The sequence below is a fragment of the Theropithecus gelada genome, chromosome X, assembly GCF_003255815.1.
Source record: "Theropithecus gelada isolate Dixy chromosome X, Tgel_1.0, whole genome shotgun sequence".
NCBI classification, from domain to species: Eukaryota; Metazoa; Chordata; class Mammalia; order Primates; family Cercopithecidae; genus Theropithecus; species Theropithecus gelada.
In genome coordinates, this window is record NC_037689.1 from 40,464,672 (window position 1) to 40,485,763 (window position 21,092).

Below are 21,092 nucleotides of genomic sequence, written 5' to 3' on the forward strand. Positions count from 1 at the left end.
GTACATCCTGAGATAAATTTACCAAGTTTGTAGTGGTGGCAACCTAGGCTTATGTCCTTTGGTAGTACCATTTTTTAGCCCTTTATTGTTTTTGCCATCTACCAACTTCATTCATTGAAGACTTTCCAGCCACTCTGAGCCTCATACTGGGTATCTTCACTGTACACGTGAATAAACCCCAAATGCTTTGGTGTCTGAGTTCCTTGATCTCCTGAGCCCCAGCAACTCCCTCATCTCCTCAACTTCAGCTGCTCACTCCCATTTACTGGCCCCATGGTCACCTGGAAAAGCCCCACCTCTGGAATCTTCATGATTATCATCCTATTCTCTGATTGCTTGATCTTCTTTGAAACCTCTGATCCTTAGATACTTCCCATGTGTCTCTATCTCCCAGCCTCCAGTTTTATTTAGATTTTGGGAATACAAGTGCATTTTTGTTACATGGATATATGCGTGGTGGTGAAGTCTGAGCCAGCCCTCTCTTGTCTTCCCTTTCTTCCCCATCCATCTTTCCTCCATCTTTTGTTGGCTGTCACTTGAACCAGTTAACAGATCATACACCTTAGTCATATTAGTCATATTTTAGGCAATTAAAAAATTAATATGTGAAATGTTTAATGTTCCCAAACCAATTGCTAGCAAACTTTGGCTACAATTCCTTGATGGGAAAGCCAAAGATATTAGTAACTTGTATTTTTCTACAGGGATGATTCTGATTGATTGATTGATTTTCAAGTAGCCTTTGTATTTGTCTTCTTTGTCCAGAAGTTTCTAGTTTGAGTGTTCAGTTTTGCACATCCTATTGTGTCCTTGGATGGTTATTTTCAGCTTTTCTATGTACAGTGATAGGTGGGCTGCAGCAATGGCACTAAAAACAAGTAGATGGATGAGTTAGAGTATTTGGTCACTGGAAAGAATCTTAGAGATCACACAATCCAAAGTTCTCATTGTTTACATGAGAAACTGAGGACCGCGGAGGTTGGCTGATTTGCCTGAGGTTACATAGCTGGCAACTGGGTAAGTCAGGGCCCAAATGGAAGTATCCCAATGACAAAGTCAGAACTTATTTTTATTAACCCGTGTGGATGGGGTTGGTGGGTGGGAGAGTGAGTATATAAAATGTTGTAGAAATGACCTGTTATTCTCGCTCTTGTCTCACTGGAAGGCCAGAGGTTCCTGAGAATGACACAATTACGATCTCTTTCGGACTTCACGCTTTACTCTCTTGTTTCAGAAAAGTGTCTCCCAGGGACAAGGCCTCTGTGTTGTGGCCTTGCTCTGCAGGGCTGCCGGAGTTTGTGGCTGAGCGAGCTTCATAAGGTCTCTGCCTTGCTTGCTGCCCAAGAAGCAGGCTTTGTGTCCATCTCATGTTCACTGGGCATGTGCTTTGAGTTGATTTTCCAGTGAAGTTAGAAGTCTCACTGGGACAGCCGCACATTCTGGCAGATGGCAGATATAGAATATCTGTAAACAAAAATAACAGTAACGAAGACTGTGGTCCTAGGCCAGAGTTCAGCCATACCCCCTTCTCATCATGCTTTGAACAGCTGAGGTTATAGATGCTTCTCCTCTTCGCTTAAAGCCTTTTGCTATTAGAGGATTCATTTTCTTTCCAGTTCATTCGAATTTATTTTAATCAGCTGTGTCACACTTGTGCCTGGGTCTCTTCTTGCCTGGATGCCAGGCCCCTTAAAGGTACATTAAATATTCGCTTATCCTGCTGCTTCCTCAGGAGGCCTCTGCCAGAAGAATTTCAAAAGCAGAGAGTCTTTAAATACCTTATCATTCTGAATATGAAATGTCTTGTTTGAAGAACTATCTGTCAAATAAACTCCTATTTAAAAACCAAAACCAAACCAAACATAAAGACTCTACCAGCCAGCACAAAGAGAAATGTAAGACACAAAGTCTTAACTAAACAGTAATTTCATTCGTTCAACAAATATTTATTCCTACTATGTTCCAGGGACTATTCCAGGCTCAGGAAATACAGCAGCTAACTCAACAGATCAAAATCCCAGCTCTTAGAGAGATTACATTCTAGTAGGAGGACATACGCAATGACAAAGAAGTAAATAGATACTATGTCTCATGGTGATAAGTGCTATGGAGAAAAAATAAGAAAGGAGATAGGCGATCAGGGCAGGGGAGACCATGTAAGAAGGGATGGTCAGGAAAGGCCTCCCGCAAAGGTGATGTCTGAGCAAAAGCTGCAGGCTCTAACCACGTGCACCCCAGCTGGCTGGGCTCTTCTTGCTCTAAGCTGTTGTGTTCTGAGATGGTAGCCTGTTTGTCCACGGTAATTTGTGAATTTTTTTTTTTTTTTTTTTTTTGAGATGGAGTCTCACTCCATCCCAGGCCCAGGCTAGAGTGCAGTGGCGTGATCTTGGCTCACTGCAACCTCCATCTCCCAGGCTCAAGCAATTGTCCTGCCTCAGCCTCCCAAGTAGCTGGGATTACAGGCGCCCACCACCACGCCTGGCTAATTTTTGTATTTTTAGTAGAGACGAGGTTTTGCTGTGTTGGCCAGGCTGGTCTCAAACTCCTGATCTCAGGTAATCCACCTGCCTTGGCCTCCCAAAGTGCTGGGATTACAGACGTGAGCCACCATACCCAGCCATAATTTGTGAAATTTCTAATGAAATATTATGTATAATTAGGAAGTCTTTGGGACTTAACTGGAATTTGTTAGCCTGGAGAGAGACAATTTTTTTAAAAGTATCTTCCATTTATTGAGTGCTTCCTATATGACAGGCAATGTGCTAAGCATTTTATATGAATCAATTAATATATTACTAATACCTATGTCAACAAATTACTAATACATTATTATGTATTATTACAACACCCTTAGAAGGTGTTCATTCATTCAATCATTCATTCAACAAATATATAATACATTTCCAGGCCTTGCCCCAGGTGCTGGGGATGCAGCAATGATAAAAATGAAATTCCTAGCTAATAGGGAAAAATGGACAATAAACCCATACACATATAAATGCAGACAATGTCAGATGCTCAATAGTGCTACAGAGAACAGTAGAACAGGTAAAGGGATAGGGAATGTGAGGTGAGGGAAGGTGAGGGAGGAGATGCTATTATATATACCATCTGATTTGTTTTTTGGTTTTTTTTTTGAGACAGAGTCTTGCTCTGTTGCCCAAGCTGGAGTGCAGTGGTACGATCTTGGCTCACTGCAACCTCTGCCTCCCAGGTTTAAGTGATTCTCATGCCTCGTGCCTCAGTCTCTGGAGTAGCTGGGATTACAGGCATGCACCACCACGCCTGGCTAATTTTTTGTATTTTTAGTAGAGACGGAGTTTCGCCATGTTCACAGGCTTGTCTCGAACTCCTGAGCTCAGGCAATCCACCCGCCTCGGCCAACCAAAGTGCTAGGATTAAAGACGTGAGCCACTGCGCCTGGCCCCATCTCATTTTTTATGGCTGATTCCAAATGCCATGTATAGCAAAATGAGGACGAGCCCAGGTTCTGAAATTACAGATATCTGGATTTGACTCTACATTCTCCCTCTGACAAGTGACATGATCCCAGACATGTTGTTTCTGAGCCCCCGTTTCCTTATCTGTAAAATAGGGATAGTGACACTTGAGAGGATTGTTGGGGGGAGGATGAAATCAAATCAAGTTGAAGTAGATGACCCATGTAAAGCACCAGGGACAATGCCTGGCACAAAGCCGTCACTCTGAATTCATTATTTGTCTTGCTTACTAACCCCCTACATGACTATTTAATTTCTTGCAAAATACCATGATAGTGATTGCCACCAGAGAAAAGAATCTATTTAAACAAAAAACCAGCTTGGCAATAGAGAAACCACCTACTGGGCACAGAAAATTGGCCAGGTAACTTATTGAATCTGTGCTGTTGCTTCTGTCTAGAAACAAAAAGAGAAGACCCTTGCTACACATACTCCTCAATACCATTTATTCATTCATTCATTCATTCTGCATGGAATCAATGTGACGGGAAAGAGAAGCCCTGTTATCTGATGAAGCAGCAGGACCAGAAGTAGATCTAAGCTGTCCAATAAGTTTAGAACTGGATGACGCAGCTCTTCAACTCTCTGGGCAGGGTGGGGGGTTTTGGGGGCCAGCAACCCCCTCGAGTAGGGTCTATCATGCCTGCGTTCTACCCTTTGCTATTTTGGAGGTTTCTTCTCCAGGGGAGGGCCCTCAGCTGGCTAGTGCTGTCCTATGGTGGATGGGGCTTAGGAATTAGGTGAGGCTTTGGAGGTCTGATGTTGGCATGCCCAACCTTGCTGGGCTCCTTCCCTCTCCTGGAGAGGTTTCTGCGGGAAATGTATGCCCAAGGGACAACAGCAGGATGTGGATCAAAGTCCGCCTTATCAGCTGCTGCACAAGTACCCCAGATCTCAACGTAGAACTCTAATGACGGCATGAGTTGGAGCCTGCAGGAAGTTGGAGGCTTGAGGTCTTAGCAGGACCTGTTTTTCCCACCCCTCCAAGACGAGCTCATCAGGCAGGGTCTAGTCAGGAGGCAGAAACCACAGAGTGATTTGAACAGAGAGAATTGAATGTAAAGAATTATACCAAATGCAGGGAAGTTACCACCCTAAAGCTGAGAGAACAAAGCGAAAAGAGTGGAATTATTCCAACTGAGAAACTTGCAGGAGGGTCCCACAGAACTGAAGCTCAGACCTCTGAGAAGTGGTACACTCAGCCGGTGCTACCATGAGACTGGCTTTGCAAGTGCTGGATGAACTGCAAACTGGATCCTTCACTGTTACCTGGGGTGAAGAGCAGTTGCTAGGTTACACTATCAGGAACAGGAAGCAGACAGGAAGGAGTGTGTCCCTTGTTCCTCCTCCAGCCTTGCAGTCTGCCTTTCCCACCCCTATTGGCACAGCCTCACAGGGGGCAACTGACAAAGCTGAAATGGGGTCTGCAAAGTCCCAGCCTCAGCATCACTGTGCTGACTAGGGAAGGGTGGAGTTAGAGTTGAGACCTGACAGCTTAATAAGTGGCATGTGTGCTCAGGTAGAGGCGTATGAACATAGACAAAGATGGCTGCTTCCCAGGCTGGGGTGGGGTGGGGCAGTTCTGCTTCCTGACTTTGGGGTAGAAGAGGAAGTAGAAGACAGAGGGGACTGTAGGTGTTTATAAACCTGCTATGCCACAGTTTACACCCCTCCCCTCAGTGGAACCCAATGAACGTATTGTGTGCTATATACAAAACAGCAGCTCCTCCCTTGGAGAGTGGGATGGGGATGGAAGCCAGGCAGAGATGGGAGGGGACCTAGCTTGCCTCTTTCCCCGCGTCAGGGAGGAGTAGAAGTGGCAGTAGATGTCAGGTGTCCAGCTAGTGCCAGTCACTTAGTAGGCATTCAAGAAATGGTACTGGCCAGGCGCAGTGGCTCACGCCTGTAATCTCAGCACTTTGGGAAACTGAGGTGGGTGGATCATGAGGTCAGGAGTTCAAGACCAGCCTGGCCAACATGGTGAAACCCCATCTCTACAAAAAATACAAAAATTAGCTGGGCGTCGTGGCGGGCGCCTGTAGTCCCAGCTACTGAGGAGGCTGAGGCAGAGAATTGCTTGAATCCGGGAGGCGGAGGTTGCAGTGAGCCGAGATTGTGGCTCTGCACTCCAGCCTGGGCTACAGACAAGACTCTGTCTCAAAAAAAAAAAAAAAAAAATAGTGGCCATTATTATTCAAAGGAAGGAAAGGTGCACATAGGTTAGGGAATGAAGTAACTGACTAGAGTGGAGAGAGCCAGAGGACCTGAGTTCATACTAGGTAAGTGACTTGGAGCAAGAGACTTGCCTTTCTGAACTCAAAATTTCCTTATGTGTAACATGGAGATGATGATGCTTGTGGGGACCAAATGTCTTGTAATAGACCCTTAACATATGATATCTTGTTCTATTAATTAGAGAAATAATAATAAGCTCAGTTCTTTCTTTTTTTTTTTTTTTAATCGAAATGGAGTCTTGCTCTGTCTCCCAGGCTGGAGGGCAGTGGCGGCAATCTTGGCTCACTGCAACCTCTGTCTCCTAGGTTCAAGTGATCCTCCCACCTCAGCCTCCCAAGTAGCTGGGATTACAAGCATGCACCACCATGCCCGGCTAATTTTTGTATTTTTAGTAAACATGGGGTTTCACCATGTTAGCCAGGCTGGTCTTGAACTCCTGACCTCAAGTGATCTGCCCGCCTCGGCCTCCCAAGGTGTTGGGATTACAGGCGTGAGCCACCACGCCCGGCCAAACTTGTTTATTTGTTATTGATATTGCTGATACCAAATAGAAGAGATTTCACTGATCATTTATTCCACAACATCACTGTGCAGATGAAGAAGCAGAGGCACAGAAAGGATCAATAGCTCTATGGAGGTTAAGAGCTTGGGCTAGGGAGTCAGTCAGACCAGGGTTCGAATCCTCACTGTCCATTTCCACTTACCAGCTAAGTGAGCTTTAGTGAGTTCCTCAGTCTCTGTCAGCTTCGCAGTGTCGTGAGGACTGAAGGACTAATCAATGCCTGGCCCTTTGTAAGTGCTCAGGAAGTGGCACTGGAAAGGCACCTTTGTGCTTGTAAGTATGAGAAACCCTGAGGCCAGAGGATGATTCATCATGATAGCGACTGTCCCACAGAACAGCCCTTTTAGGTGACCCTAGACCCTCCATCATGGTATTGTGAGAATACTTGAGATTTCAGCCATGCCACTACCAATTATTTGCTTTGCAAGGTTGAACTTGTGTGTAGGGAAAATCTTTCTCCCCTGTTTTTTTTTCTCCACTCTCACACCACAACAATCATCAACACAGAAGACTTTTGTGACCAAATGTGTGGGGACTTTTCTTCACACAACAAGCAGCGGATACCAGCTGGGTGTCGTCTGATTCAGATTCTGACATTACCTACCCAGATATAGTGTCAGATCCCACAGGTTGAGGGCTCAGTCCCCAAAACTGCCTACCCACCCCACCCCAACACCAATTGCAAGTCCAGACCTCCAGAACTTCTGAGCGACCAGCTTCAAGTTGGGAGTTCCCATGACCCCCCTTTGGGTGCCATTATTTTACTAAGGCAGCTCACAAAACTCTGAGAAACACTGCCTTACATTTACTGGTTTATTATAAAGGATATCACAAAGGAAACAGATAAAGAGATGCATAGGGCAAGGCGGGGGGAAGGGGCAGGCCACCCTCCCAGAACCTCCACGTGTTCAGCTATCGGAAGCTCACTGAACCTGGTTCTCTTGGGTTTTTATGAAAGCTTCAAGACAACAGCATTTCTTCCCCTAGGGCATAGGGCCTTAAGCCCATAATCAGAAAGTCAGGGGAAAATTAGAGCTTTGGGGCAGGTGAAAGGAGGACAGGAGAAGGTCAGAAGCTGCCCCTGAGGCCTAACATACCCGACATCATAACAAAAGACTGTATCAGGGCCATGGATGAAAACCTCCCTCTCTCTCTCTCTATATATATATATGTATGTATATATGTATGTATATATATATGTATATACACGTGTGTGTGTGTGTGTGTGTGTGTGTGTATATATATCTTAGTTTATTTTCATGCTGCTGATAAAGACATAACCCAGACTGGGTAATTTATAAAGAAAAAGAGGTTTAATGGACTTATGGTTCCACATGGCTGGGGAGGCCTCACAATCATGGCAGAAGACGAAGGAAGAGCAAAGAGACATCTTACACGGTGGCAGGCAAGAGTGCGTGTGCAGGGGAACTCCCCTTTATCAAACCATCAGATCTCGTGAGACTTACTGTCACGAGAACAGCACGGGAAAGACCCACCCCCATGATTCAATTACCTCCCACTGGGTCCCTCCTGCAACACGTGGGAATTATGGGTCTACAATTCAAGATGAGATTTGGGTGGGGACACAGCCAAATCCTATGTATATTATAACACCACAACATGTCACTCTATTTCTTCTTCCTGTGGTTTTTCCCTATAAAGCTTATGATACGTGACATTTCCTGGGGTCTATTTCCTGGGGTTTTCTGGAACCTGAATAATGGAAAGAGTCCCTGGAACCCAAGAGACTTGGGGAAGCTATTAACCTGTCAGATGACCAGGTCCTGGGATATTCTGTGTACTGCAGCAGTACTAAACCAGAGGATGCTGGGGCCGGGGACTGGATCCCTACTTTCAGAACTCAAATCGTTCCTGTTATAGTCAACTCTTATTTTTTATGCACCAACTGGGAAAAATGATAGCATGAATAAAAGGAGCCAGCTGGTGTTGATTGCTCTTCACTCTAAAACTCGAGGAGGCATAAGAGATTGTATTTTAAATCTCATCTCTTACCTGATTTCTTTCTTCAATATGATAAAACTACAAAATGGCTTAAAGGCTACCTTCCCCAGAAGAGAGACAGTCTGCCTGGATAGTCCACAAACAAGACAATACTTCCAGTTGCCATTTACTTAGCATGTGCTTTTTACCAGGCATTGGGCTAAACTTTTCCCCTTGTAACATCTGATTTCATCCTCATAGAAACTCTATGGGGGGGGGGGGGGGTTTATCCACCTGCATTTTATCAATCAAATCTCAGGTGCAGAAGGTGGTGTGAATCATACTTCTCCATCAGCTCATTGAACATTATCATCATTGGTCTGTGCAAGACCCCTTATTATGTTAATTAGTTTATTCCCTTCTATTCGTGTATCCCACGCACATTCACCCCCCATAAATAACCGGTCCATCATGTGTTGTGTGCATCTTTCCCTTTGTATATGTTCTTATGATGTGTGGTTTTGTGTGTATCTATATAGTTTTATTGATTAAAGTAGTATTTCTTTCTGTCTCTAACTTTTTAATAACCATTCTAAATGGAAGTACTAGGTTTTTAAGACCTACTGAATAGGTTATTGTGGGTTTGTTTAATCTATTGCTTCCAATTGTGTTGTGCTACTCCATGGTGTGCACCCACCACAGGTACAGATTCTCTTTCCTAGTGATAGGCAGCCAGGCCTATTTGTATCAAACTTCCTGTTGCCACAAAGAAGCAATTGCATCCCCATATGTCTCCTTGATGGACTATGTGAGAATTGCTTTGGGGTACGTAGTGAAGAATGGAATTGCTACTTCATAAGGTATACACAGATTCATAGATTTACTATGCTTATGCCATGTCAAAGGTAGGCACTGTTATTATTCCCATTTTACAGATGAGGAAACTGAGGTTTTGAGAGTTTTAATAACTTACCCAAAGTCACATAGATGGTAATTAGAGAGCTAGGATTCAAGTTCAGGCAGTCTTACTCCAAAACTTCTGTTCCTAATGGCTGTGCCATCATTATTCTCTGAGCGTTTGAGACATGAGGACATTTTATAAAAAACATAAAAGTCAATCTCATTGTTTGGTGTTTTAATAGTCTTAGAACCTAGGAATCCAGGTGGACTGCTTCCCCCCCCCCCCCCGAAGCACCTACTTCTCCCAACAGGTGCATAGTAACTGTTTTTCTCTGACTTTCATATTCTGTGGGTCTGCAGCGCTGAAAGCTGCGTTGATCATCCAGAACTGGTACCGAGGTTACAAAGCTCGACTGAAGGCCAGACAACACTATGCCCTCACCATCTTCCAGTCCATCGAATATGCTGATGAACAAGGCCAAATGCAGGTCTGTTTTGCAAGCTTTTCTCTTCTTTTGGTAAAATGATTCTCTTTACCCCTTGTTATTGAAAGAATGAAAGTTTGGGTCCATTTTAAGCTGAGGGACCTTGGTGAAAGGCTTTAATAGAGCACGTCATGACATTGTCTTGGAACTAGTTATTGAGAGAGCGTGTGCTTTGGGAAAAGGATGGTGTTTTTCAGTTTTGAAGTTCACATTTTTAAGAGGGCTGCCCAATGTCTGGTTAACTAATAAAAATAGTCTTATTCTATTTTGGGGCAGATGCCTTAATAGGAAATAAAGTTGTCATTTTATAAAAGAAAAAATTACTTCAAGGAGTTAAAAAATGGCAGAATTTCCTAGGAGCAAACCTTTGCAAGCTCTAGAAGAAAATATACATGGGTGAGGAAGGCCTTTTTTTTTTTTCTTCGAGACGGAATTTCACTCTTGTCGCCCAGGCTGGGATGCAATGGCGCGGTCTTGGCTTGCTGCAACCTCCGCCTCCCGGGTTCAAGTGATTCTCCTGCCTCAGCCTCCTGAGTAGCTAGGATTATGGGCACCCACCACCACACGCGGCTAATTTTTTAATTTTTAGTAGAGACGGGGTTTCACCGTGTTGGCCAGGCTGATCTCGAACTCCTGACCTCAGGTGATCCATCTGCCTTGGCCTCCCAAAGTCCTGGAATTACAGGCGTGAGCCACTGCACCTGGCCAAGGAAGGCCTTTTGAAAAAAATACATAAATCTAGTTTTAATGCTCATTAATTTTAAAAAAGTACTTTTAACAATAAAAAGATCTTAGAAAGAGCTCCAATATAGTTGCTAATGAAAAAGTCAACTTGTAAAACAATATGTAGAGTTTATCTCATTTATGTGAAAGAACATGAAACATACAGCAAAAGTCTGGAAAAAGATACACAGGAAATTGTTTACAGTAGTTAGTTCTGAGGACAGGAGTGGTATTGGTGGGTGTGGCTTGGGATGTTAAGAGGGACTTCTCATTTTTATTTGATATTATTTGTAGTTATTAGCAATCATACATCTGTGTATCACATTATAATCTTTAAAGATAAGAACATTCCAAAAAGAACTAAGTTGCTAGATTTATTTTTGGCAGCTAGAAAAATGATATACTGTGATTCATTCAGACACTCCCTTTGTCTAGATTAGGACCCTCAGCATAGGCTGTCTGTTTAAGCACTGTAGAATATAGTGATAAATATAAAGGTAGAGTGAACCCCAAATTGGTATGCTTTAGACACATTCCAGCACCAGTACATTCTTTTCTATTGATTCTTTATTGAGATGTAATTCACATACCATACAATTCACCCATTTAAAGTGTGCAATTCAATGGTTTTTAGTATATGTACAGGTTTTTAGTATTCAATGGTTTTTAGTATATGTACATCCCCACAATCAATTTTAGGACATTTTCCTTTCCCCCTTCCTAAACTCCATACTCATTAGCAGTCATTCCCCCGTTTCCTTCCCTCAGTCCCTGGCAACCACTAATCTATTTTCTATCTCTATGTATTTGCCTATTCTGGCCATTTCATATAAATGGAATCATATCCTATGTGGTCTTTGGTGTCTGGCTTCTTCTTCTTCTTTTTTTTTTTTTTTTTTTTTTTTTTGAGACAGAATCTCGCTCTGTCGCCAGAGTGCAGTGGTGCGATTTCGGCTCACTGCAATCTCTGCCTCCCAGGTTCAACCGATTCTCCTGCCTCAGCCTCCCGAGTAGCTGGGACTACAGGCACGTGCCACCACACCCAGCTAATTTTTGCATTTTCGGTCTCCCAGAGTGCTAGGATTACAGGCGTGAGCCACTGCGCCTGACACAGCTTCTTTTACTTAGCATAATGCTTTCAAAATTCACCCATGTTGTAGCATGTATCAGGACTTCATTCCTTTTTAGTTAATATTACTCATTCTGAAGAATATTCCATTGCATGGATGGACCACATTTGGTCATCTATTCCTCAGGTGATGGATCATTTGGGTTGGTTCCACCTTTTGGCTATTATGAATAATGCTGCTGTGAATATTTGTATGCAAGTTTTTGTGTGAACATATGTTTTCAGTTCTCTTGGGTATAGACCTGTGAGTGGAATTGCTGTGTCATGTAGTAACTTGGCGCTTAACTTTTTGAGGAGCTGCTAAACTGTGTTCCAAAGCAGCTCCATCGTTTTACCTTCCCACAAGCAGTGGTTGAGGGCTCCAGTTTCTTCACATCTTTGCAAACACTTGTTATTATCTCTTTTTGATTATAGCTATCGTAGTGGGTGTGAAGTGATGTCTCATTGTGGTTTCTATTGACTGTTAATTGACAAACCCATCATCAACAGCATTAAAATCATACATTTTGATAACTGTATGGAAAGTCTTCCTTCTTTTAATTCCCAACTCCCAGATCTACTCCCAGATTGATAAAGTGTTTACTTTTCATGAGAGGCAGGGCTTGAAAAAGAAATTATTTGTGCTGTACAAACGCAGGTCTTTGTAGATACCTGGTGGCCATAGAGCCAGTACCCCGATTACGGCTGGAATGCTGGTGAAGTTCCACCTTTCCCTCCCTTTCTTTCCAAAATATATTTGATATTTAAGAATATTCCTTAACTCTTAATCTCACCACCAAAAAGAAAAGAGATCATGACCGGGTGCAGTGGCTCACACCTGTAATCCTAGCACTTTGGGAGGCCGAGGCAGGTGGATCACCTGAGGTCGGGAGTTCGAGACAGCCTGGCCAACATGGTGAAACCCTGTCTCTACTAAAAATATAAAAACATTAGCTGGACATGGTGGCAGGCACCTGTAATCCCAGCTACTTGGGAGACTGAGGCAGGAGAATCACTTGATCCGGGGAGGCGGAGGTTGCAGTGAGCCGAAATCATGCCATTGCACTCCAGCCTGGCGACAAGAGCGAAACTCCATCTTAAAGAAAAGAAAAGAAGAGATCATAATAAACACAATTTAGTAGCTGTCTTGGGTTGGATTTCCTAGAAGCAGAGGCTGAGACAGGGATTCTGGTACAAGTGACTTACTGAGGGTGTATTTTCAGGGAAAGCCTGTAAGGGAGTGAGGAATGCAAGACAGGACAGGGGAGAAGCTAGGCCAAGATGCACTTTTTGAAGCCTGACCTCAGCCTGATCCCATCTGGAGCTGTCAGGTGTGAAATGCACTACAATTTGTCCCTGGCAGAGGCAAGGGAGGTGGGGGACTGGGCCGTTACACCCTTGCTTCAGCCAGTGCTTGTCTCTGGGCAGCCCCACAGGAGGGGCGTCCATGTGTTATCCTGTGTTGCTCTGGACGCAGGCAGTCCTCTGGAGGCAAGCATAGATGTGACCCTTAGTACCTGCAGCAGCTGGGATAGGAATGCGCCACGAGAGTAAGGGCACTCGGGTGGAGCACCAGCAGCATTTGCCACAGTAGTTGTTTGGGGTTCACTAATTGATTAATGTTTTTTTAATTTTGTCCAGTTATCCACCTTCTTTTCCTTCATGTTCGAAAACTACGCACATGTACATAAGGAAGAGCTAGGTAAGTAAAAAGTTCAGTCTTTTCAAAAGCGTCATTAAATATTGAACTGTCTTCATCAAGATCATAAATTCTGAAGATGGGAGAACACTAAGAAATTAAAAAGATGCCTACCTCTTTTGTTTATGTTTCACCCAACAACTGGCAACATCAGTTCAAGTGGCCTTTTTCCCTCTCTGGATGGTGTCAACTAAATCGGCCATTTAATTTTTTTCGCTTTTCCAAAAACTGAGTTAGAATTCATTCAATATTCATTTGTTGAATGCCTTCTCTGAACTACAATCTATCGGTGCACAACAGTAGCTTAGTAAAGGGAACCTTATTTTTTTTTTATTATTATTATTATTATTATTATTATTATTATACTTTAAGTTCTAGGGTACATGTGCACAACGTACAGGTTTGTTACACATGAATACATGTGCCATGTTGGTGTGCTGCACCCATTAACTCGTCATTTACATTAGGTATTCCTCCTAAGGCTATCCCTCCCCCCGCCCCAAACCCTATGACAGGCCCCAGTGTGTGATATTCCCCACCCTGTGTCCAAGTGTTCTCATTGTTCAATTCCCGCCTATGAGTGAGAACATGCGGTATTTGGTTTACTGTCCTTGCAATAGTTTGCTCAGAATGATGGTTTCTAGCTTCATCCATGTCCCTACAAAGGACATGAACTCATCCTTTTTTATGGCTGCATAGTATTCCATTGTGTATATGTGCCACATTTTCTTAATCCAGTCTATCATTGATGGGCATTTGTGTTGGTTCCAAGTCTTTGCTATTGTGAATAGTGCTGCAGTAAACATACATGTGCGTGTGTCTTTATAGCAGCATGATTTATAATCCTTTGGGTATGTACCCAGTAATGGGATGGCTGGGCCAAGTAGTATTTCTAGTTCTAGATCCTTGAGGAATCGCCACACTGTTTTCCACAATGATTGAACTAGTTTACAGTCCCATCAATAGTGTAAAAGTGTTCCTATTTCTCCACATCCTCTCCAGCACCTGTTGTTTCCTGACTTTTGAATGATTGCCATTCTAACTGGTGTGAGATGGTATCTCATTGTGGTTTTGATTTGCATTTATCTGATGGCGAGTGATGATGAGCATTTTTTCATGTGTCTGTTGGCTGCATAAATGTCTTCTTTTGAGAAATGTCTGTTCATATCCTTTTCCCACTTTTTGATGGGTTGTTTGATTTTTTTCTTGTAAATTTGTTTAAGTTCTTTGTAGATTCTGGATATTAGCTGTTTGTCAGATAGGTAGATTGCAAAAATTTTCTCCCATTCTGTAGGTTGCCTGTTCACTCTGATGGTATTTTCTTTTGCTGTGCAGAAGCTCTTTAGTTTAATTAGATCCCATTTGTCAATTTTGGCTTTTGTTGTCATTGCTTTTGCTGTTTTAGTCATGAAGTCCTTGACCATGCCTATGTCCTGAATGATATTGCCTAGGTTTTCTTCCAAGGTTTTTATGGTTTTAGGTCTAACATTTAAGTCTTTAATCCACCCGGAATTAATTTTTGTATAAGGTGTAAGGAAGGGATCCAGTTTCAGCTTTCTACATATGGCTAGCCAGTTTTCCCAGCACCATTTATTAAATAGGGAATCCTTTCCCCATTTCTTGTTTTTGTCAGGTTTGTCAAAGATCAGATGGCTGTAGATGTGTGGTATTTTTTCTGAGGGCTCTGTTCTGTTCCATTGGTCTATATCTCTGTTTTGGTACCAGTACCATGCAGTTTTGGTTACTGAAGCCTTGCAGTATAGTTTGAAGTCAGGTAGCGTGATACCTCCAGCTTTGTTCTTTTGGCTTAGGATTGTCTTGGCAATGTGGGCTCTTTTTTGGTTCCATATGAACTTTAAAGTAGTTTTTTCCAATTCTGTGAAGAAAGTCATTGGTAGCTTGATGGGGATGGCATTAAATCTATAAATTACCTTGGGTAGTATGGCCATTTTCATGATATTGATTCTTCCTATCCATGAGCATAGAATGTTCTTCCATTTGTTTGTGTCCTCTTTTATTTCACTGAGCAGTGGTTTGTAGTTCTCCTTGAAGAGGTCCTTCACATCCCTTGTAAGTTGGATTCCTAGGTATTTTATTCTCTTTGAAGCAATTGTGAATGGGAATTCACTCATGATTTGGCTGTCTGTCTGTTATTGGTGTATAAGAATGCTTTTCATTTTTGCACATTGATTTTTGTATCCTGAGACTTAGCTGAAGTTGCTTATCAACTTAAGGAGATTTTGGGCTGAGATGATGGGGTTTTCTAATAAATGATCATGTCATCTGCAAACAGGGACAATTTGACTTCCTCTTTTCCTAATTGAATACCCTTTATTTCCTTCTCCTGTCTGATTGCCCTGGTCAGAACTTCCAACACTATGTTGAATAGGAGTGGTGAGGGAGGGCATCCCTGTCTTGTGCCAGTTTTCAAAGGGAATGCTTCCAGTTTTTGCCCATTCAGTATGATATGGGCTGTGGGTTTGTCATTAAATAACTCTCATTATTTTGAGATAGGTCCCATCAATACCTAGTTTATTGAGAGTTTTTAGCATGAAGAACTTTTGAATTTTGTCAAAGGCCTTTTCTGGATCTATTGAGATAATCATGTGGTTTTTGTCTTTGGTTCTGTGTGTATGCTGGATTACATTTATTGATTTGCGTATGTTGAACCAGCCTTGCATCCCACGGATGAAGCCAACTTGATCATGGTGGATAAGCTTTTTGATGTACTGCTGGATTTGGTTTGCCAGTATTTTATTGAGGATTTTTGCATCGATGTTCATCAGGGATATTGGTCTAAAATTCTCTTTTTTGTTGTTGTGTTTCTGCCAGGCTTTGGTATCAGGATTATGCTGGCCTCATAAAATGAGTTAAGGAAGATTCCCTCTTTTTCTGTTGCTTGGAATAGTTTCAGAAGGAATGGTACCAGCTCCTCTTTGTACCTCTGGTAGAATTCAGCTGTGAATCCATCTGGTCCTGGACTTTTTTTGGTTGGTAGGCTATTAATTATTGCCTCAATTTCAGAGCCTGTTATTGGTCTATTCAGGGATTCAACTTCTTCCTGATTTAGTCTTGGGAGGGTGATGTGTCCAAGAATTTATCCATTTCTTCTAGATTTTCTAGTTTATTTGCATAGAGGTGTTTATAGTATTCTCTGATGATAGTTTGTATTTCTGTGGGATCAGTGATGATATCCCTTTTATCATTTTTTATTGCATCTATTTGATTCTTCTCTCTTTTCTTCTTTATTAGTCTTGCTAGTGGTCTGTCAATTTTGTTGATCTTTTCAAAACACCAGCTCCTGGATTCATTGATTTTTTGAAGGGTTTTTTGTGTCTCTGTCTCCTTCAGTTCTGCCCTGATCTTAGTTATTTCTTGCCTTCTGCCAGCTTTTGAATATATTTGCTCTTGCTTCTCTAGTTCTTTTAATTGTGATGTTAGGGTGTCAATTTTAGATCTTTCCAGCTTTCTCTTGTGGGCATTTAGTGCTATAAATTTCCCTCTACACACTGCTTTAAATGTGTCCCAGAGATTCTGGTATGTTCTGTCTTTGTTGTCACTGGTTTCAAAGAACATCTTTATTTCTGCCTTCATTTCGTTATGTACCCAGTAGTCATTCAGGAGCAGGTTGTTCAGTTTCCATGTAGTTGAGCAGTTTTGAGCGAGTTTCTTAATCCTGAGTTCTAGTTTGATTGCACTGTGGTCTGAGAGACAGTTTGTTATAATTTCTGTTCTTTTACATTTGCTGAGGAGTGCTTTACTTCCAACTATATGGTCAATTTTGGAATAAGTGTGATGTGGTGCTAAGAAGAATGTATATGCTATTGATTGGGGTGGAGAGTTCTGTAGATGTCTATTAGGTCTGCTTGGTGCAGAGCTGAGTTCAATTCCTGCATATCCTTGTTCACTTTCTGTCTCGTTGATCTGTCTAATGTTGTAAATGTAGGGTGTTAAAGTCTCCCATTATTATTTTGTGGGAGTCTAAGTCTCTTTGTAGGTCTCTAAGGACTTGCTTTATGAATCTGGGTGCTCCTGTATTGGGTGCATATATATTTAGGATAGTTAGCTTTTCTTGTTGAATTGATCCCTTTACCATTATGTAATGTCCTTCTTTGTCACTTTTGATCTTTTTTGGTTTAAAGTCTGTTTTATCAGAGACTAGGATTGCAACTCTTGCTTTTGTTTGTTTTCCATTTGCTTGGTAGATCTTCCTCCATCCCTTTATTTTGAACCTATGTGCGTCTCTGCATGTGAGATGGGTCTCCTGAATATAGCAAACTGATGGGTCTTGACTCTTTATCCAGTTTGCCAGTCTGTGTCTTTTAATTGGAGCATTTAGCCCATTTACATTTAAGGTTAATATTGTTATATGTGAATTTGATCCTGTCATTATGATATTAGCTGGTTATTTTGCTCATTAGTTGATGCATTGATCCTGGCATTGATGGTCTTTACAAGTTGGCATGTTTTTGCGGTGGCTGGTACCGGTTGTTCCTTTCCATATTTAGTGCTTCCTTCAGGAGCTCTTGTAAGGCAGGCCTGGTGGTGACAAAATCTCTCAGCATTTGCTTGTCTGTAAAGGATTTTATTTCTCCTTCACTTATGATGCTTAGTTTGGCTGGATATGAAATTCTGGGTTGAAAACTCTTTTCTTTAAGGATGTTGAATATTGGCCCCCAGTCTCTTCTGGCTTGTAAAGTTTCTGCCAAGAGATCCGCTGTTAGTCTGATGGGCTTCCCTTTGTGGGTAACCCGACCTTTCTCTCTGGCCGCCCTTAACATTTTTTCCTCCATTTCAACTTTGGTGAATCTGACAATTATGCGTCTTGGAGTTGCTCTTCTCGAGGAGTATCTTTGTGGCGTTCTCTGTATTTCCTGCATTTGAATGTTGGCCTGCCTTACTAGTTTGGGGAAGTTCTCCTGGATAATATCCTGAAGAGTGTTTTCCAACTTGGTTCCATTATCCCTGTCACTTTCAGGTATACCAATCAGATGTGGATTTAGTCTTTTCCCATAATCCCATATTTCTTGGAGGCTTTGTTCATTTCTTTTTACTCTTTTTTCTCTAAACTCTTCTTGCTTCATTTCATTCATTTGATCTTCAGTCGTTGATACCCTTTCTTCCACTTGATCAAATCGGCTATAGAAGCTTGTGCATGCATCACATAATTCTCGTGCCATGGTTTTCAGCTCCATCAGGTCATTTAAGGTATTCTCTACACTTGTTTATTCTAGTTAGCCATTCGTCTAATCTTTTTTCAAGGTTTTTAGCTTCTTTGCGATGGGTTCAAACATCCTCCTTTAGCTCGGAGAAGATTGTTATTACCGATCATCTGAGGCCTACTTCTGTTGACTTGTCAAAGTCATTCTCCATCCAGCTTTGTTCTGTTGCTGTTGAGGAGCTGCATTCCTTTGGAGAAGAAGGGGCGCTCTGACTTTTAGAATTTTCAGCCTTTCTGCTCTGGTTTCTCCCCATCTTTGTGGTTTTATCTACCTTTGGTCTTTGATAATGGTGATGTACAGATGGGGTTTTGGTGTGGATATCCTTTGTGTTTGTTAGTTTTCCTTTTAACAGTCAGGACCCTCAGCTGCAGGTCTTTTGGAGTTTGGTAGAGGTCCACTCCAGACCCTGTTTGCCTGGGTATCACCAGCAGAGGCTGCAGAACAGCAAATATCGCAGAACAGCAAATGTTGCTGCCAGTCCTTCCTCTGGAAGCTTTGTCTCAGAGGGGCACCCGGCTGTACGAGGTGTCAGTCAGCCCCTACTGGGAGGTGTCTTCCAGTTAGGCTACTCAGGAGTCAGGGACCCACTTGAGGAGACCATCTCTCTGTTCTCAGATCTCAAGCTCTGTGCTGGTAGAACCACTACTCTCTTCAAAGCTGTCAGACAGGGATGTTTAAGTCTGCAGAAGTTTCTGCTGCCTTTTGTTCAGCTACGCCCTGCCCCGAGAGGTGGAGTCTACAGAGGCAGGCAGGCCTCCTTGAGCTGCGGTGGGCTCCACCCAGTTCTAGCTTCCTGGCCACTTTGTTTACCTACTCAAGCCTCAGCAATGGTGGACGCCCCTCCCCCTCACTGCTGCCTTGCAGTTCGATCTCAGACTGCTGTGCTAGCAGTGAATGAGGCTCCATGGGCATGGGACCCTCTGAGCCAGGCACGGGATATAATCTCCTGGTGTGCCATTTGCTAAAAACATTGGAAAAGCGCAGTATTAGGGTGGGAGTGTCCCGATTGTCCAGGTACCGTCTGTCACGGCTTCTCTTGGCTAGGAAAGGGAATTCCCTGACCCCTTGTACTTCCTGGGTGAGGCAATGCCCTGCCCTGCTTCAGTTCACACTCCATGGGCTGCACCCACTGTCCAACAAGTCTCAGTAAGATGAACCCCTTACTTCACTTGGAAATGCAGAAATCACCTGTCTTCTGGGTCGCTCACACTGGGAGCTGTAGACTGGAGCTGTTCCTATTTGGCCATCTTGGAACCAAGATCACGGAAACTTTATTTTTTATCCGCAGAACTTTTGTTCTGAGAGATCAAAATATTTTGAGTATTTCATGCAGCAGATCTGGGGGAAAATGGCAGATTAAACACAGTTGGCCCCACTGTATCTGTTTTCTGTCCTCTCTCTGTCTTTTTTTTGTGTATGTGAGACAGAGTCTCGCTCTATTGCCCAGGCTGCAGTGAAGTGGCACGGTCTCGGCTCACTGCAACCTCCGCCTCCTGGATTCAAGTGATTCTCCTGCCTCAGCCTCCTGAGTAGCTGGGATTACAGGTGCTTGCCATCGCGCCCAGCTAATTTTTTGTAGTTTTAGTAGAGACAGGGTTTCACCATGTTGGCCAGGCTGGTCTCAAACTCCTGACCTTGTGATCCGCCTGCCTCAGCCTCCCAAAGTGCTGGGGTTACAGACATGAGCCACTGCAGCCAGCCTCTCTTCTCTTTGATCTGTCTGTCTGTCTATCTATCATCTAGTCATTCTGAAGCAGAGGCAGGCAATGGAGGTATACTTCAAAAAAGTTTTTAAAATTATGATTTTTTACAACCATGTATTTCTCCTGTAAATTAAGATCTGCCTGTTATTATCTCCAAGACAGATGCCAAACTTAAACGCTCATTTTGCTTTAATTTGGGCCAACCTTTTTTTTTTTTTTTTTTGCTCTCATTAAATCGTGTATGGCATCTAGGATCATCTTTTAAATAATCTTGTAAATACACTTCAAAGTGAAGTGGTAAAAGAATGGTGTTTTAATAGGCATGATTTGAGCTAAGTGCATATGTATGAAACTAATTAAAGCATTTAATGATCTGTGGAAGCCTTCTGAATGGTGAAATAGCCAAACCTAAGGAGTGGGGAGTGGGTGGAAGTGGGTACTTTGCCATTTTTTCTTTTAGATAACTGCAATTCGAAGACAGTTGTTTATGGTTCATATTCTTTGGCAAAAATGTTTTTGAGAGGAAATATGATAATGATAAAATGAAACAGTACTTTCTGCTAATGACCTAATACTTCAACCCAGGCTCACTTCATCAGAATCACTTAAGGAGTTTCAGAGCCACAGATGGCTGGGTTCCAGCCTGGAGATGTTTACTCAGACTGTGTTGTTGTTGTTATTGTTGTTGTTGTTGTTTTAATTTGTATTTTAAAAATTCTGTAGGTGATTTTAAAATATAAGAAAAATACTTTTATTAAAGACGGGGACAATGGTTTAGTCTTATATAAGCATTTTTTGGAAGTATAACATACACTACAGGAACGTATACAAATTATATGACTCAGTACATTTTCTCGAAGTAAACACACCCATGTAACTGGCACCTGATTAGGGCCACATAAGTTTCCCATCCTGCCTTGTAGTGCTACCCAACCCCCACACCATCGCATAACTACTTTCTTGACTTCTACACCCTAGTCTTTGAAGTTCTTTATATAGATGGAAGCATGTGGT

The 21,092-nt window shown here is 42.5% G+C and overlaps 1 protein-coding gene across 3 annotated transcripts in view; it reads left to right on the forward strand.

Annotated features, from left to right (window-relative positions):
- Positions 1–21,092, forward strand: part of PPEF1 (protein phosphatase with EF-hand domain 1) — a 135,845-nt gene that overhangs the window by 30,023 nt on the left and 84,730 nt on the right. For 2 of the 3 annotated variants that reach the window (XM_025372596.1, XM_025372597.1), the window contains 2 exons: positions 9,499–9,626; positions 13,096–13,156. In XM_025372596.1, the coding sequence (XP_025228381.1) occupies positions 9,499–9,626; positions 13,096–13,156 (189 nt within the window). The remainder of the gene's footprint in view (positions 1–9,498; positions 9,627–13,095; positions 13,157–21,092) is intronic. The other variant, XM_025372598.1, reaches the window with a different exon arrangement.